Source organism: Homalodisca vitripennis, chromosome 5 (assembly GCF_021130785.1).
Source record: "Homalodisca vitripennis isolate AUS2020 chromosome 5, UT_GWSS_2.1, whole genome shotgun sequence".
In the NCBI taxonomy this organism is placed as follows: Eukaryota; Metazoa; Arthropoda; class Insecta; order Hemiptera; family Cicadellidae; genus Homalodisca; species Homalodisca vitripennis.
Window position 1 is genome coordinate 185,000,185 of NC_060211.1, and position 19,876 is coordinate 185,020,060.

At 34.5% G+C, this 19,876-nt stretch overlaps 1 protein-coding gene across 3 annotated transcripts in view; it reads left to right on the forward strand.

Annotated features, from left to right (window-relative positions):
- The first annotated feature begins 2,787 nt into the window (after window positions 1-2,787).
- LOC124363319 (farnesol dehydrogenase-like) overlaps window positions 2,788-19,876 on the forward strand; it is a 58,377-nt gene continuing 41,288 nt past the window's right edge. For all 3 annotated transcript variants that reach the window (XM_046818563.1, XM_046818562.1, XM_046818561.1), the window contains exons 1-3: window positions 2,788-2,926; window positions 3,425-3,599; window positions 10,983-11,112. In XM_046818563.1, the coding sequence (XP_046674519.1) occupies window positions 2,795-2,926; window positions 3,425-3,599; window positions 10,983-11,112 (437 nt within the window). In that variant the 5' untranslated portion in view covers window positions 2,788-2,794. The remainder of the gene's footprint in view (window positions 2,927-3,424; window positions 3,600-10,982; window positions 11,113-19,876) is intronic.

Consider the following 19,876-nt stretch of genomic DNA (forward strand, 5'->3'; position numbering starts at 1 on the left):
CTTTAGAATAAACTAGTACTTTAACAGTAAATTAATCAGTAACAATAAAATACTGGATGAAGATCATTCAGTAGCTACTGAGGTATGTAACAAAAACATAGGTACACTTGTGTATTCAATCTAAACTCTCCATTCCACTGATGGGCTTCGTTGTTCCGTGAATAAACTAGTACTTTAACAGTAAATTAATCAGTAACACAATAAAAATACTGGGTGAAGATCATTCAGTAGCTTACTGAGGTATGTAACAAACCTGCATAGATACACTTGTGTATTACATCTAAAACTCTCCATTCCACCGATGCTTCTTGTTCCGTGAATAAACTAGTTACTTTAACAGTAAAATTATATCAGTAACATAAAATACTGGGTGAAGATCATTCAGCTAGCTACTGATCTGGTATGTAACAACACATAGATACACTTGTGTATTCAATCTAAACTCTCCATTCCACCGATGCTTCTTGTTCCGTGAATAAACTAGTACTTTAACAGTAAAATTAATCAGTAACAATAAAATACTGGGGTGAAGATCATTCAGTAGCTACTGAGGTATGTAACAACACATAGATACACTTGTGTATTCAATCTAAACTCTCCATTCCACTGATGCTTCTTGTTTCCAGTGTAATAAACTAGTACTTTAAACAGTAAATTAATCAGTAACAATAAATACTGGGTGAAGATCAATTCAGTAGCTACTGAGGTATGTAACAACACATAGATACACTGTTGTATTCAATCTAAACTCTCCATTCCACTGATGCTTCTTGGTTCCGTGAATAACTAGTACTTTAACAGTATAAATTATATCAGTAACAATAAAAATACTGGGGTGAAGATTCATTCAGTAGCTACTGAGGGTATGTAACAACACATAGATACACTTGTGTATTCAATCTAAACTCTCCCTTCCACCGATCTGTTCTTTGTTTCCGTGAATAAACTAGTACTTTAACAGTAAATTAATCAGTAACAATAAAATACTGGGTGAAGATTCAATTCCCAGTAGCTACTGAGGTATGACATATATCTCAACACATAGATACACTTGTGTATTCAATCTAAACTCTCCATTCCACTGATGCTTCTTGTTCCGTGAATAAACGGCCATTAATGTTGGTTAAGTGCATAGTCCAGGCGCATTATATCCCTCTGTGACAGGTCATGCATAGTGCAGCGTTGATTGGAGCATGGGCATGCATCATCCATCCCTTGATGTTATGTACATAATGCCAGTGCAGATAGTTTGTGCAGTGTGGTCACGGACACGGTAGATACATCTACAGCTTAGTAGACTACGAGTTATAAATGTACACTACAACGTATTGTTTTAAATTGTATATCTTATCCTAAGATACAATCAAAATTATTTTAGATAATACACGATGTATTTATTGACCTCATAAGCATCAAAACGTACCTTATGCAGTTTAAAAAAAATTTAAATTATACATTTGTTCTGAATTACAAGTAGACTTAAAATAACTAAAACATTTACAATGTTTTTACGTCAGACGGCCTTGTTTATTATTAACAATTAAAATTTTCGAATTCAAAAGTTGTAAATAACAACACTTACTTTCATTTTATACTCGGCTTCATCTTAGTTAGTTGCCTATTTATACTAAAGTAAAAAATTGTCAACCAACTAATGATTACAAAGTTTGGACACACAAAACTACACGTGATCAAAATGACCTCAATATTGGTTGATTTAAGGCTACATCATGTTAAACTGATCAACAGGGGATCATAAACGTGACTCACTAAAGGTAGTGGCCTGCTGTAGGCAGCAATGTTGCTTTATCAGGGGGTCATAACAAACCGGGGCCTCGATAATAATTAAGAGCTGACAGAAAGGTTGGATTGTACAAGTTGACAATCAGGTTATTTTTAACTGATGGAGGAAATTCTTCTAAGAAAGATATACATTTTTATTCCCTCTTTTTTCAGACCATATTTTAGCGTAGCATGTAAAACCAACCATCAGATCCACAATTAAATGCAGTTAAATATAGCAGTTAAGCATATAATGTTTTTCTCGCAAAAAGCGCCTTCTTTAAAGGAACTGTTTGTTTGCCTATTCAGTACAAACAGGCTTTCGACCCTGTAGAGAATGTCTCCCACTAAACAGTGGGTACAGGAGTCCACGCAGAGAAATATTGAGTAAACTAATTACAAACAATATTATAAACCACATTTGACCTCCAACTTGAATTGAATGCCAATCCTCTATTAGGGAAAAAACGGCAATCACAAGGTGTTTGCAAGTCATTTATTAAATGTCCGTTTAAAATAATATTTTGGTCCATTAATATACGTATTTTGTTATTACTTCTTCATAAACTAATAAAAGTCCAATAATGATAAATTATTTCGCTAATAAAATGCTCCTAATCATAACTGATTAAAGAAATTTATGTCTTTGACACTCTACCGTAGATAAAAAAATAAATAACTAACCTAACTTTCTAATTTTTTGAAATTCTGTTATTCATTCATTCATTCACATAAATACTCATAACTCGCCTCATCACCTCATACTCTACTATGCTTAGTAATTCCTTGCGTCGATTTAAAAATCTTTTTTATGTTCAGTAAAGGCCTCAATAAAACGGGCGAGAATTATATTATCCCACAAAAGTGTTGTACTAGTTCTATATCACAAACATGAGCCCTTGTAAGTGAGCTGCGGAGGTTTGTAAAATGTGTACTTGAGATAAAACTGTTCACGTGATACGAGATAATCGATATCTGCTTGATAAGGCACTCACAGTTGTACCAGTTGAGCATGGATCAGTGGAAAGGTAAGGTTGCTATAGTGACAGGGGCCAGTGCAGGTATAGGGGCTGCTATAGCTCAGGCTCTGGTACATCATGGGATGGTCGTGGTGGGGCTGGCCAGGAGGCAGGACAAAATGGAGGTAATTGTACCCTTAAAATTTGCCTTACAGGACATTTAATAGTACAAAATATTATGATTGAATTAATTTAAAACTAATTAAAAATACTCATTTATTTTGTTTGTTTGTTAATTTAAGTTAAATTAAATCTTGTATTTCACACAAGGCTTTCAGTTGTATCTTTCACGCAAAAAAAGAAAGAAAAGTCTATAAAATAACATGGTTAACAATATGTACATTATTTTTAGAGCAGAAAAAATATATTTATTATTTAACAACTTGTTTGCGTTATTAATTGTAAAAATTACTAAATAATGTTAAAAACGCGTACACTAATCTGCATTCAATCAAATCCCTTGAGCTTATAATATTTAAAAAAAGACAGAATTATGAAGTTTTTATGAGCGCTGTGAAGTCTTGGACTTATGATTGATGGAAGGATAAGAGCTAAAGGTCAACCTAAAGTTTGTGGTCGGTTAGTCATAATTTCTTGTTTAAATTATAATTTATCGGTTTTAGGAATTAGCTGCTCAACTAACGCAAGCTAATGAGCCTGGGAAGTTTCATCCTGTGAAGTGTGATTTAAAACAAGAAGAAGATATTTTGGCCGCCTTTGATTGGGTAGAAAAGGAACTAGGTGGCGCAGATGTACTAGTTAACAATGCTGGGACATCAGATCTAAACACAATACAAGGCAAGTATCCAGTGTAAGTTACAATATTAACAAATTAGGGGTTTGGTGTAGTACAAAAGGGTGGCAAATATATACCATAGCAAAGCCAGCATATATTTGGTGGTATTTGGTGGTGGTACTGTAAAAGTGTAAATATAAACACATTCCTTATACGATATACTCACGATTCTATACTGTTAATATATTGCCTTTATATACATTAAGGTTTTTTATTTATTGTTTTATTTTCCTTAAAATATATGTCTTGCCCATAATTTTAAATGTTTTGAAATGTAAGTAAAAAGTTCTTAATAAGACTATGAAACCATTATACCTCCTATTTCCGTTGGTATCTTCTAAGAAAAGTTTGATATATTTACAAAATTGGAAAAGTGTTCGGTTTTTTTTTTCAATTCAATTCAATGTTTCAATTCAATGTTTTATTGCATAAAAACAATACAAATTGCATCGCAATCGTCATAACATTTTAAAGCTAAAATTTTGCACTCATCACTACAGTGGCTCTCATTCAGACTTACAGTTTTTCATTCACACCCAAATTCTCATTTCATTACACAATTTTCCCACTCTAATCACATGGCTAGCCAATTAGGTGGTCCCCCAATCGTTTGCCATAAACTCGTCTGTACTATAAAAAGCTTTAGAGATTAGCGCGGTTTTCAGACGAGTTTTAAATGCCTTAGGCATTGTGGCATTTTTTATCGAATTTGGTAATTTGTTGACGAACTGAACTCCTGCCTGCGAAGGCAATCGTTCATAAGCCACCGTCCTGTGTCTTCCAGTACGGTAGTTATTCCTGCCTCTAGTGTCATAAGAGTGTACGTCACTACCTCTTATGACCTCGCATTTTGATTTGAAAAAAAGAGTTGTTTCCAGAATATAAAGGCAGGGAAGCGTCAACAGTTTGAGATTTTTGAATACTGGTCTGCACGACTCTCTCTGTTGAAGTTTTGCAATTATTCTAACTGCTTTTTTCTGCAGGGTGAAAATTCTTTGAAAATGTGTGTTTGCACAACCTCCCCACAAGATCACTCCGTACGAGAGATGTGGGTAGATTATTCCATAATATGCAGTCATCAGTACCTGAATTGGGCAGTATTTGGAGAGCTGCCTCAGAACATAAATGCCTGAAGACAGCTTTGAACAGACACTGTCAACGTGAGAATTCCATGTCAGCCCTCTATCTAGGTACATCCCAAGGAATTTAGTCGAGAGTACGTGTTCGACTTCAGTTTCATCCAACATGACTGTTGGATTCCAATTTGAGTCTGTATTTCGCAAACAAAAATTTGATGAAAGTTGACTTTGATGGGTTTGTTTTTGAGATTGAGCTCGTTGAAGTGCTGGATTGTATTGTTGAGCTCTGTGAATGTCTCAATTTCCAGTTCTGATATTGATTTTGAGCTGAAACAGAGAGTCGTGTCATCTGCGTACTGGACAATTTGCCCTTTATTAAGCGATGAGCCAGTGTCATTGACATACAATAAGAAGAGAAGCGGACCGAGTATGGAACCTTGAGGGACTCCACAACTCAGGCACTCCTCCCCCGACTGCACGTTTGAAATTTTGACGAATTGTTTTCTATCACTAAGATACGATTTGAGCCAATCGAGAGGCACTCCCCCGTATCCCGTAATATTCCAATTTGTTAGTCAAGGTGTAATGATCAACGCAGTCAAAAGCTTTCGATAAGTCTAGAAACACACTAAGTGTGTCTCTTTGACCTTCAAGTCCATCTACTATCAAGTCAACTAGACGCACGACTGCGTCTAATGTTGACTTTCTACTTCGGAATCCGAACTGATTTATTGATAGCAGTTTGTGACTCTCCAAAAAATTCACGATCCGAATTAAAAAGACCTTTTCAAAAACTTTGCTGAAAGACGGCAAGATCGAAATCGGGCGGTAATTTTGTACGGAATATGGGTCGCCTTTTTTGAATACTGGGGTGACTTTTGCCGTTTTGAGAGAGGAGGGAAAAGTTCCAGAGCGAAAAGAGATATTAATTAGGTGTTCAAGTGGCTTCAACAAATGACTTGAGCACTGTTTTAGAAGCCACGTTGACACGTAATTCAAATCATTAGACTTTTTTGGATGGAAAATTTCCCATCACTGTGGCAATTTCCTCCTCTGTAACCGGAGACAAAACCATGGAGGCTAGTGGGCTCCGTACTAATGGGGGGAACGACTGGGGTTTGACGCGGACTGAGTCCTTGGTCACCTCCAACCGAAGCAAAATATTTGTTGAACTCATCAGCGACCCTAGTGGAATCACTGACTCGTTCATTTCCAATCTGTATTTCAATTCGTTTGTCGGAATGTGCATTTTTATTGTTAATTATGGCCCAAGTGGTTTTTGAAACATTTTTGGACGTGAGCAATGCTTTGGTGGTGTCATATGCTTTAGCAGCTCTGATCACCTTTCTGTAAATTCGTTTGTAATTTTGAAAAAATATTTTAAATTCTAGGTTTGCTGAGTGCTTGGAGATTTCTGAGAGAAAACAATTAAATTTCTCTCGTGAAATTAATATACCTTTGGTAATCCATAAGCACTTTCGTGTTCTCGGCCTTTGTTGTGTTATTTTTAAGGGACAGCTCACATTCAGGTAAAAGTTAAACGTTTCTTCTTCGAAAAGATTCAAATTGCTGTTCTACGGGATCATAAAAATTTAGAAATTTCCAACTCTCTCTCGCGATAGCAGAGAGTTTAGAAGCGCGATGTTTGTGGGCCTCGTGTTTCTGATTGTCTTTTTGTTGATTGGATCCCGTGTTAAACTCGTGACCTTTGATTATGGCCTGTTGGCCGTAATGGTCCGAGATGGCTGTGTTGATCACTAACACCTTACAGTCAGTTATGTTGGTGACGATGTTATCAATAGCTTTCGCCGAATGGCGGTTACTCTTGTCGTTCCTCTATTGACCAGACGAGACCGAAAGACCCCAGCAAGTCAGCGAAGCGTTTTGTCATAGGGGCTTCCACAATAAAATGTCGATATTGAAGTCGCCCATGACAATGAAATTTTGTTCTTTCCTTGTTTACGTCTGTCAGTATATCTTCAAATTTTGAAAAAAAATGTTCTTCGATTTCCGTTATGGGGACCTGTATACTCCAATTATGAGCAATGGAGTGTTGTTTGTTTGTACGTTTACCCCAGTTAATTTCTAAGTGTTTGTCTGTTGTCTCGTGAAAGTTGTGAGGGGTAAACGAAAAGTTATTCCGCACAAAAACTGCAACCCCCTCCTCCTTTGGCTGAGGTCGGCAGTAAAAATTTGCCAATTGATAATTTTGAATTTTGAAAATGGCAATATTGCTAGTGTTTAAAACCATGTTCGGGTAATAACTAGCATGTCAGGATTGAGTTCCTCGCACAAGAGAGTTAGCTCATCCACTTTGTTTGTAGCCATTTGTGGCATTCTGATGAAATAATGTCACTTTATTCTCAATTTGTGTAATTCAATTTTGATTTTTTAATTCTTCCGATTTTTGTCAGTCAATTTTTGATTTGTGGTTGAGAGTGGGTTCCCTAAAAAAAACTGGTTTTATTGTCAGTGTTTGTAGAGTTCGTCTGTTGCACAGATGAGATCCGCTGCTGTCCAGAGTCCCTTACAGCCATCGGCGTAGCTTTCATGAGGCAGTGTTTTGGGGTGTACCGGGATCGCTGGGTTTGAGGCAGGAAAGCATCATGGTGTCTTCCGATGATCTGGTCACTGTGACAGGCCTGCGAGATTGAGTGGACGTAGTGGAATACTCATCAAGCCTTTGACAATTTGACAGGAAAGCAGTCTCTTTCCGCTGTCAGTTAAGTGAAGGCCATGGGGTGTGAAGTGGTGTCGGTGTATGTCGCTGATGTCAATCATGCTCGTTCCCTCGTGGCCGGTCGCAGAGTTCTTGGATAAAGTTATTAACCAAGGCGACGGTGTCGTGAATGGGGGCTGCTGGAGGGCAGGTCATGCCTGGGAAGAAGTGTGAGATCAGCACCTTGGAGTGTTTGCTGCAGTTTTCTAGGACAGTTTCCATATGCTTGAAAATGATATGCTGACTCCCAGTTGCCACATCATTCGTCCCCGCGAGAAGGACGTAGCAATGCCCGGCAGGAGGGACCGAGGTGGGCGCGACTTCTAGAAGACCAGCACCAGGTTTACACAACCCCGTGACCATTAGTCTTGTAGGAGATGGCTTTCTGCACATATGCTGCGAGTCCACGGGCATGACTATCACCTATTACAGCAATATTCTTGAACGGGAGAACGATGGTAGGCTTGATCAGGTTTCCTCTTAGGTATTTTCCTGTTCTGATTTAATTTATTCGAAGACTTTTTATTGTTTCGTTTACATGATCTTTTTCGCTTTTTATTTAGTACGGTCTTATAGTCGCCATAGTCATTTTCAGGATCTGAAAGAGGTTTCAAAGCGATTATTCAGTAGAAACGTCGACACACCATTTGTTGGGTGGATTTAATTTCGGAGTTACTGTTTTTGAGGGATTTAATTTCTTCTTCTAAACAGCGAATTGATAAAACCATTTTTTTGTGTTTCTTCTGTCAACAATTTACAATTATTACAGGTACTTGTAAGTGCATGTGGTGGTTTTTTAATTCATTTAATTCATCGTCACGTTCTGGTTTAGAAGTTTGAATACTTTTAGATGATGTTTCAATCATGGTTTGAGTTCCTTGATGGGTGAGAATTTTATTCGGGTTATTCGCTGGTTTAATGTGATTTGTAGGAAAACATTTTCGGTTGTATATTTAAGTAGAGACGCTGATCAGGACTCTATGGAATGGTCTAGAATGATTTTTAACTGTTTCTTGCAGTGACTTTATTTCTTCTTTTAATACTTCATTCTCCTTCATGATATTAGATCTGGACGGTGTTTGTAGGCAGCGATGGTGTAGGTGTCGTCGGCAAGGGTGTCGGTGTCGAGTGAGGCCGAAAGTGCAGTGTGAAGGTGCGGTCGGTATCGGGGAAGAAGACTGCAATAATGCGGCAACCGGTGTGATAGGGTCGGGCGGCAGTGCAGTCTGGAGGTGCGGTGCTGGGGCAGCAGCCGGAGATGAGGAGGCGGACTCCGATCGCCGCGTATATTTGTTGTCATAGGGCTAGAGTAGTGGGTTTTTATGCTGTGGTCGTGTTTCTCTTTTAAAATAACTGATATATTGCTGTCTGTTTCTGACCAAACTATTGCAATCTTTTGCGCAGCACCGCCAGGATATATCTTCCTTTGGCGAGAGTTCTGTACTCTCGAAATTTATATGATTTTTATTCTAAGATATTGTTTACCTGAATTTTTTATTAATTCAAAAGTCATTTTGTGTGTTTTTTGTCAATATAAAAATAAATATTTATTTAAAATTTAATAAAGGATGTAATTTATCTCTTCCAGATATTATAATGATAAAACAAATTTACACAAATTAAATACCCAAGCAAAAAGTATTGAGCGTGGGCTGGGATCGAACTCAGGATCTTGTGATAGTAATTCTTCCACTATGCCTCTGAGCCACAAAGCGGCTATAATTGATAACGTGGCCGGCTGACTGATAAGCCTCGTCAAGATACGCAAGAACGAATGGCCACCTGTGTGCTCTACAAGAATTATTTTGTAGGTTAATTGGCCAGCCCAGTTAGTGAATGTTGTTGTGTTCTTACCACGTTAATGATCCTGACACTTATAGTTAATTTAAAGTCAAGAGTACTTATAAAACATCTTTATAATATTCTAAGAAATATATTATCGCATTAATTAATATAATAAATAACAATTACGGACACGATGTAAAAGCACGATTGTCTCTTGGCGCATGTTATGTTTATTACTAGCTTAAGAATATAAAATATATTACTGTGACAAATAATATGCATTCGACTACATTTGATTTACGATTCACCTAATAAATGTACCATAAGTAGTGCAAATTAATACAATACACCAATAATGATTTTAACTACCTAATTTTAAACTTAACTAACACGTAACATTTCTATCTTTATAATTTGAACAGCTTTTAATTGACAAAGAAAATTCACACTTTCAGACTTTGGCTCAGTTTAGAGAATTTCTAAATTCTATTCAAGATCTAAATGATCAATTCCATACACGATTCGTGTTCGTACGTTTTAAACTCTTATTACGGACCAACAGGACCTTCTTAAAATCGTGTCGTTGTCCTTCTGTCTTCTGTCTGTCTAACTGTTGAGTAACTCTAATAGAAAGGTCCTAGAGGATCCAAACTCTTAGCAGAAGAAAGAGGAGTATTAATGTGGAGCCAAATGTTAAAGGAGATTTCGCCCGTCTTCTTGACGTCTGTCAGTCCGTATATGCGATAACTGTTGATAGGAAGGTTTTAAAGGCGCGAAACCGTTTTATGTGTTCCTCTCAGTCTAAGGAAGAACTTAATTGAGTTTTGGGGTTAAAGGATAAAAGGAAAGTCCGTTCGTTTGTTTATCTGTCCTGCGTGACAACTGATCGTCATTTTGGTCCTTCTATGCCGGTTTATTTTATCCACTTCGTGAAGAGATTATCTCAATACATCGCATGTAGTGTGTATATGGTTACAAACAGACAGACACGGTTCCAAAGCTTGAGATCTCTCAAGGTATCTAGCTTCGCTTTCACCTTGGCACACATAAACTTTGGGATAGTTGAGATATATTGCATTTACGGCCTTAATATACCTTATAAATTTGAGACTCCTTGTTCCCAAAAGTTTGAACCGTCTCTGCTGAACTCATGTAGTAAAGATATCGATTTGATTTGATTGCTTTCAGGTTTGAAGCAAGTAACGGAGCCTCCTGGCCATTGTCCATAATAATATAACATTGGATACACTATAATTCAAACTAAATTGGAGACGGTGCAGTTCTTCGCCAATTTTGAAACCATATTTTAATAATTATTTTTATCAACCAGCGCCATACATTTATATCCATTTAGATATGTTAATGACATTATTAATTTTATATGAAAGAAACAGGATTTTTTTCCAAATATTTACCGTCGTTCAGTGACTTACCAAATCAGTAACACTACGTTCCGAGATCTGAAATCTTATCTATTCTTCATGTAAATTTTTTACATGTTGTATTATATGGTAATTCGCATCCCGTGCCAAAAAGTAATCTTGCTCCGAGATATCATTTAACCTATATTATGACCGTTAACTTAATAGCAGGGAAATATAGCATTATTCTCTTTTCTCACTTAATCTGCACGTCCTCGTGGGCCACTGGCCTGGGAGCCTTACCGAGGATATGAAACTCTCATATTAAAATGGAATGTCTGATGTCTTAGATCGAGCGGCTATGTTCTTTTATAACTCGTCTATGGACAAAGAGAAAGAGCTGTCCACATCAAATTATAACACGGGCAACTTTTATTGCAGGAGGTGTCACAGAGCAGTGGCGTAACATGTTTCATCTGAATCTGTTAGCGGTCTGCATCTGTACTAGAGAATACCTAAAGTCAATGGATAAGAGAAAGAACCAGCAAGGCCACATTTTTGTTATCAACAGGTAATTTCTCATAGAAATTAAATATTGCAATATACGTATGTCAAATTTGTTATGGAGTATGTAGAGTAATTTATGTAGCATTATAACTATGAATATTGCTTTCTTGTTTTGTTGAAAGGCTAGAACTATTGATTAAAATTAGATTTGCACATTATCATAAAAAAACCTACTAAATACCTTTTTTTCAATCACTTAGTTTTGGTCACTAGTACAAGTAGTAGTATTTTGGTAGTAGTTAGTATTTTATTTACAAGGCCCTTAAATAATTATAAAACTTGAGATGAAGTTACATTTTTGTATTTTGAAAATCTATTTCACTCCCACCCTTGATGGATGTTGATGATGTAATGAGAGAGCTGCTCTAGATATAGACTAGTGCTAGAAGACATAAATATGAAGGAGGCTGATACAGGGAACGTCACCTAGACTCAAACCATTCACATCTAGTATAGAACATTGCGCTCTGTAGTAAGAGCAAAGGATCTTTTAGAATAAGTGCAATGAGAGGTTTCTCAACATCTTGTTCTTGAGAACAAAATAAAACCCCAGCGTTATCTTGCTTCATGTCAAAAAGGGTACAAGATACTCGGATGCCGTGGTCAAGTATACATGGCACCAAGTAACCTCAAAACTTGGACTTATTTCATCACGAATCTGACAGTATTACATTGCACGATATAATCGGAGACCATTATCGAGTGTACCAACACCAAATAAATCCAAACTCCTACCGGTTCAAATTTTAAAAAGAATAAAGGGGGGAGATCGATACAAAAAAGGTCCTTTGGGTTTAAAAAAAGGCAACCCCAAGCAGGATTTGACTGCGCTATTTTAACTAATTTAGCCCCGTGGCAATCGAATCCTAAAAGCAGTGTAAAACCCCGGAGGACATTTTTACAACGGTTTTCAAGATATTTCCCCAAAAGTTGTAAATATTGTAGTTTTGAGAGAAAAATATATTTCTGTAGCAAATTTGGGAGCAAACATTAAAAAAAAGTTTAAAATCAAAATCATACATTTTAACACTTTTTTGCCAACTTCCCATGATTGGGAGTAGTTTTTATATTGGGCCCTAATTTTACCCAAAACTAAAAATTTAAACCCATTATAGGATTTAAACGAGTTGTAAACTTTAAAGGGAGAAGGGGGGAATGGTTTAATTCAATAGGGAACTGGTGAAGGCAAGGTTTTTGGCTTGGAATGTCCCCAGTTCGGTAGTTTCTTGCCCTGTCGTACGGGGATTATCTATCCTGTAAAGGACTTTTAAAATAAAATTGGGGACTTTTTTATAAAATTGAATAAACAGTTAACCCGTTTTTAAAATCTTCAACCATAAATCTTTTTTCCACTGTTTTCACAAATTTACGGACAGGATTATCATGACAATTAAGTACAAAAAACCTAATAAAGCAAACATGACCATTTTAAACACATTGAATTTGTTTATTTTAACAAATTGGGTTATTATTTTTTTTGTTCTTTCATTCTGAATATAAGGCCAAATTAGTTTTTACGGTATGTATTTTTTAAAACACAAATTTCCAAATAAAAAAAAATGAAAAAATTTTACCGGGAAAAAAATAGATTTTTAATAATAAAAAGTTTTAAAAAAATATACAAGATAATATAAGGGATTTTTTGTTTTAAAATTGGTTTAAACTATTTTATACTCAAAAATTATCATGTTTTCTATAAAATTTTTTGTACTTTAACTTATAGTTAAGAAATAATAAAAATATGATTTTTTTAAAACCCCTTTAAAATTTAAAAACTGATTTATTAGGATTAAATGAGCTAATATGTTTAATAAAAAAAATTTTGCATATTAAAAATTATTAGACCCCGGCCCTCATTTGAAAAAACCAATTTTTATTGCAAAAGAATTTTTTAAAATAATGTATATGTTTTAATATTAGTATATTATTATATAATTAACTATTTTAAAATTTTGTTTTTAAAAGGATAAATATAATTTTATTATTTCATAAGATTTTTTAAAAGTCATCCTACCCTTCCCCCCAAAATTTTAGTTTTGAAAATTTAGTAACAAATGGAAAAAAAAATTTTTTATATTTTTTAAAATTTTTTAAAATCCCCCTAAAGTTACAACCAAAATTTGTTTTTGAAGAGGTTTACAAGAAAATACAAATTAATAAATTTTATTCTAAATTTAAAGAGTAAGCATCCTGACGGTTCCGGACAAATTTTTTTTAAAAAAGGAAATTAGTAACATAATGGGAGTATAATATAATTTTATTTTTTTTCATTACAGATTTGAAGTCACCTAGCCATTCCGAGGGAAAAATTTGTGTTTAAAGGGAATTTAGTGGACATCATGGGATTAATAATTTTATTTAATTCTTTAGTTTGGGAAGTATCCACCAGTTCCCCCCAAAACCCGTTTTTTTTTTGGGGTATTTTACATGGGGGTTAAAAATATAATTTTTATTTAATTTTTTCAGATTTTGGAATCATTCCTAAAACCCATTGGAACCATTTGTGTTTTGAAAGGAACTTGTGAGGAATACAAAGGGGTTTTTTTAAAAAATTTTTTATAACACAACAGTTTGAAGTCTTTTCCTGACAAACCAGTTCAGCCCAAGGGGAAAGGAACTTTAAACCCTACATCCCAGTAAATTTTTTTTTATTCAACGTTTTTAAGTTTTCCTGCGCAGGAGCAATTTTTGGTTTTTAAGAAAAATACTTATGAGACATAAAAAAGTATAAATATCTTTTATTTAATTCATTTTTTTACAGATTTTTTTGTGGTTCCTGACGCCTTCAAAAAACCAAATTTGGTTTTAAGGGTACTTAGGAGAATACATAGGACTTAAAAATTTTTTTTTTCCTTTTCGTTTGTGAGTTTTACCCATTCCAGCAACCGATTTTTTTTTTAAAAGGGGAAATTTTTAGGAAAACTTTCTTTAGGAGTAAAATATAATTTTTTTTATTCATTTACGTTTTTTGAATCATCCTGACCCCAGTTGAAAAACCGTTTTGGTTTTAAAAGGATACTTGTGAGACATCCCTTGGGTATAATTAATTTTATTTATTTTTTTTTAAATTTTGAAGTCACCCTGACCCCTTTTTCCCCGACCCAACCGTTTGTGTTTTAAAGAGGAATTGGAAATACTGGTTTTAATATAATTTTATTTAATTCTTTAAGATTTTAAGTCCCCTACCCCTTTTTTCCGAGAACCCGTTTGGGGTTTTTTTTAAGAGGATATTTGGGGAGACATAAAAAAAATTTTAATTTTAAAATTTTTTTTTTATTTCATTTAAGTTTTTTGAAGTCACCCTGACCCATTTCCGGAAACCCGTTTGTTTTTAAAAGAGGATACTTATGGAAAACAAAAAGGGAAAAAATTTTAAAAAATTTTTATTTTATTCATTTAAAAGATTTTGAAGTCTCCTGACGCCATTTCCCGAGCAACCGATTTGTTTTTAAAGAGGTATTTTGTGAGACAACATAGGAGTAAAATAAAATTTTTTTTTTATATTATTTACAGTTTTTGGGCACCCTGACCCCAGTTCCGAAAAACCGTTTGTGTTTTAAAAAGGGTATTGTGAGAATAATACTTTTTTAAAAAATATAATTTATTTATGATACATTTACAGATTTGTAAAAGTATCCTGACCCCTTTCCCCAAAAAAACCCGATTTGTGTTTTGAAGAGGAACTTAGTGAGACAAAAATACGAGTAGTTGTTACGTTAATGGATAAAAATTATCATTTATCATAGTTGGAAAATAAAGTGAAACTTTTCAATAACTTTTTGGGAAAGCCTTATATACCCCAAAAAAAAAAAATTTTTTTTTATAATTTCTGTAGATTTGCACCCTCGGAGCGACGAAACCTTTTACAATGTTTTTTTCAGAAAAAAGGTAAAAAAATTTTTTTTTCAAGTGGGGGATTTTACGGGGGGAAAAACCCTAAATTTATTTCAATTTTTTAAATATACTTAATATACTTCAATTTAGAAATTTAAAAAAATTGAAAAAAAATTTTTAAAAACCCAAAAAAAACCCCCAAAGCGTGAAAACTTTAAAAAAATATTTGACTTAAAACAATTGGGGCCCCCAAGATTAGTACATTTTTTACAGGTCACGTGTTTTTTAGCTTTTTTAAAGATTTTACAAACTTTTTTCCCCTTAAATTTTGGAAAAAAACCCACCCCTAACAAAGGGACTCTGAGCCGAAAGGTGAAACCCCGAAGTTTTTTAAAGCTACTTTTTAAATTATGTTTACATAAATAATATTTTTTTAAAAAAACTTCTAGAAAAAAAAAATTTTTAAAAAAAATTTTTTAACGAGTGGGGGGGAGGTCATTGGCCCTTATTTATACCCCCATATGGGAATCGCTTTTTTTTAAGAAAAAAGGTCGTTAAAAAATGAGGATTGCTGCCCCCAAACAGGGGAATACGTTTCGTCTTGACTTATCAAAGGCGTATATATTTTGTGTTTTTGGGGGCTTTTCCCGGGGGAAAAAGCGAAGCCCTCAGAAAAAAGGAATTTTTAAGAGATTTTTTTGTAGAGGAATCAATTGGGGTCCCCAAGCACGATATTTATCAATTATACCCCAAGTACCTGTTTTCCCCCCCTCGGGGATATTGTTTTTTTCATAATACGGAGGGGAGATCTTTCCCCTTTTTACAAATAAGCTGGGATTTTTTAAAATTTATAGTCCCCGTGCGAGGCAGAAAACTCTTCTCAATTTTTCAATGTTTTTTCCCAAAAGTTTAGAGCAGTTAAAAGGACAGCGGTATAACCCCAGTCACGTCCCCCCGTAAAGTTACACATGAAGAAAAAAGGGCGGGAAAAGAGCCCGGGGGAAATCCGCAGTCCCGTGATACCCCATTAAAATATTTTGAAGTTTCAGGAGGAACGCATTACCCAAATTAATAAAATTTTTTAAAAAACCATACTTTCACCTTTCTCAAAAAAAAAGGGGGTTTTGACAAAGCCAAAAGCCTTTCGAAAGTCAAAAAGTTTAAAAAAGGGGGGCCCCCCCCCTAAAGTTTTTCTGGGGCAAAAACCCCAATAGAATGTTAGGAAATAACTGCCCCATCATGGCATTTTTTTCCCTTAACCCAAGGATCTTCGATAAATTAGGAGTTTACAATTTTAAAAATGATGAGGAAACTTTTTCTAATTTTGCTAAACATGACGCTAAGAAAATTGGGCCCGGTATTTTTTTTGATTTTTTTACCCCTTTTTTAACACAGGTCAAATTTTGTGAAAAATTTAATTTAAAAGGGAAAAAGACGCCTTGGGAAAAAATTGAATTTTTAAAAGCATCGAAATGGAAGCTGATAGCCGGGCCCAAAATGTATTATTTTTGCTTGTTAAAGTCATTTTCCAGTACGGGAAATATTTTTAAGGGGTTTTAAAAATTTTGCTCCAAATTCTTGGGGTTGGGTTGCAAATAACGACTTCCCAGGTTGTTTTTGAGGAAATTTTTGGGCCCCAATGATGGGTTTAACGAGGAATTCCCCAGTGGGGGAAAAGGAAAAAAATTCATTAAATTTTTTTTCGTTTCCCCTTTCCCAAAAAAACAACACTTCGTTCCCCCCCTTTAAAAAAAATTTTTACCACTAGATTTTTTTTTTTTCCCTTTGGCGTCTGATTGATTAAAATTTAAAGGGAAGATTACGTCCAAAATTTTTAAAAATTTAAAGTCTGAAAAAAAACCCCTTTTAAAAATATAGTATTTTCAAAAAAAAAAATGGGGCCCAATTTTGGGGGGGCCTTGGGGTTTTGTCGCACGCGAAAATGGCGCGAATTTTTGGGTGCAGATACATTGAGCTTAAGTGTAATGTATTTTGACGTTTTATCATCGTTTAGTACCAAAAAATTTCCCCCTGAAAAAAAGGGGACAAAGGGGGCAAATACCCCAATTTAAAAAAAAGCTTGGTTTTCTAAAAGGTTCGTTTTTTCAGAAAAAAATTAGCAGCTTTATCCAATAAAAAAAAAAAAAATTTTTCTCATTTTGGGCCAAAATTTACGGAATAAAAAAAAGATTTAGGGGAAATATTAAAAAAAAAAAATCAAAAAAAAAATTTAAAGAAAAATTTTTAAAAAAATTGCAAAGGGGGTTGTTTTATCAAGTTTCAAATATTATTTGCGCTATTCGGGAAAGGGAGGTTGATAAAAAACCGGGGTTCGTGTTGATGATTGAAGGGGAGGGGAGTTCATCCCCGCCCAGTCCAAAATTTTTTTAAAGGGTTTTAAAAATTGTCTTTAAAAAAAAACTTTTCAAAAAAAAATACTTCTTTTCCGCAACGGGTTTTGGGGAAAATTTTTTTTGCCGCATATTGTTAGAAAATTAATTTTGCCCTTTAAAAAAAATCCCCAAAAGTCAGTTTTGTAAAAGTGACCCGACAACCCCAAAAAAAAAAATTTTTAAAAGGGCCCTTTTGGGTCTAAAACCCCCTTTTTTTTCAAATTAAATGGAAGGAAACTTAAGTCATGAAAAAAAGGGGCACTGAAAACCCCCCCCGGGGCATGATAACAAAGGGTCACTGAAAACAAAAGGTCATGAAGCAGATAGTCATAAAAAACAAATTGTATGAAAATAGTCGAAAGCATGTAAAAAAATGGTACAAAAAAAACCCATTATTTATGAAAACCAATTGGTTAAAAATAACAGTCGATATTATGAAACAGTCGAAAAATCACTAAAAAAAAATATCATGATAACATAAAATTCACTGTTTAAAAAATAGTCATAATAACTCCTTAGTCACTAAAAAAAAAAGGGAATGATAAAAAAGGGTTCACTGATAACGGGTCGAAAGTCATGATAAAAATGGTCGTGTAACAAAATACCCCCCACGGAAAACAAATGGAACGAAAAAAGTAGAGTCATGAAAAAAATTCAGATAACAGTCGATAGTCCATGAAAAAAAAGGTCTGAAAAAAAAAAATATAGTCACAAAAAACAAAGGTCCTAACAAAAAGGGGCATTTGATAAAAAATGGTCATGATAACAACTACACCCCTGAAAAACTTAATGGTCACGAAAAAAATTTCCCCCCATTGATAAGAGTCAATAGTCGTGAAAAAAAAATGGTCAGTGAAAAAAATTTGTTATCAGAAACCCAATCAAATTTATGGTGATGACTCTTTTCCGTTTCAATGGTTATCGTTTTTTACAGTGATATCGATTTTTGTTTAGTGGCTGTGGTGTTTCGGTCTTTTTGGGGTTTTATCATTTTTTTAAAAAATGATATCGTGATTTTTTTGAATCAGTAGTATAGCCTTTTTAGGGACTTTTAAATTGTTATGGGGTATCGATGTTTTAAAAGGGGGGGGGTTTTTAGGGGAATCCATGTTATCATGTTTTTTGTTACGTAGCTACAAAAATGTTAGTAAAATATTTTTTTCTTAGAAAACTTTTTGTTATAATTATTTTTGTATCGGTTTAAATTTTGTTTTTCATGACCAGGAATCTACTTAATATAGCTATATGTTTTTTTTTAAAACCTGACTGTTATCAGTGATATTTTTAACGGTGGCTCTCTCCCTTTTTCAGGGCTTCGGTGTTATCAGGGGGGCTTCAAATTTATCAGTGGTATGACTGTTTATTAGTTACTATTTGATATTGTGATTTTTTTTTTCATATAATGGGTGTTATCAGTGACCAGTAAAAATATGTTATCATGCCCAGTATATCTACTGTTTCGGGTGGCTTATGTTGTTATCAGAAAATTTTCGACTGTTATCATGACTTTTTGGTTACTGTGATCTTTTTTAATCGGGGGGTGGGGGACTGTTTCACTGAATGGGACTTTTTTTAGAGGTGTCGGTTTTTTGGGGTTTTGTTTCCGTGGCTAACAATGTTAACTTTGACTTTTTGTTCAGTTTTTTTCCCCTTTTTTATCAGGGACTAAAATTGTTTCAGCAGCTTCAATGTTAAAAATTTGGTTTTTGGGGTGTTATTAGTGACTATGGGGGGTTTACATAAACTATTTGTTATCAGGGTATCAAATTAATTGAATATTTTTTTTTTTTTTACTATCGGATTTTATCAGGACAAATTTGTTTTTTGGGCCTATTGCTGAAAAAGGGGGTTTTTTGGGTTTTTATCAGTTGCTTTTTTGTTATCAGGGGCTTCAAATATTATTGAGTTTTTTTTTTTTTTTAAATGGCTTTCGATGTTACCCGGGGCTATTACTTTTCCCCCAAAGCTCCCCCCTCCCTTTAAAATGGCTTTTGGTTTTAAGGACTATGGGCTTTTATCGGTTTTTTTAACAGGCTATCAAAAATTTTTTAAAATATTTGTTATCATTGGGCTATGGTGTTATCAGTGCTTTTTGTTATCGGTCCCCTTTTTTTTTCGGGGTGAAATTTCATTCTTTGTTTTAAACCCCTTTTTCCTTTATCAGTGGCAAACGCATTATCGGGGGCTTTTTGTATTATGGTATCGATGTTTTCATGGCTATCTATATTTCAGCGCTATGGCGGGTTATTAATGGCTCCGGCTGTTTCATTTGCCCAAACTTGTTTTTAAAGTTGACTTTTCCGTTATCAGTAACCGGACTTCGGCTTTTTTCGGTGACAATTTGTTTGACTATTATTTTTTATCGTAAATTTGACTGTTATCAGTGACCTTTTTTGGGCATTTGACTATTTGTTACAGTGATTTGGTTTTTCATTGAACAATTGTTTCAGTGGCTTTTACGTTGTTACATTTTTTTATTCTTTTAGCGGGGAAAATTGATGTTATCAGTGATATTGACTGTTATTGTGATTTTAAAAGTTA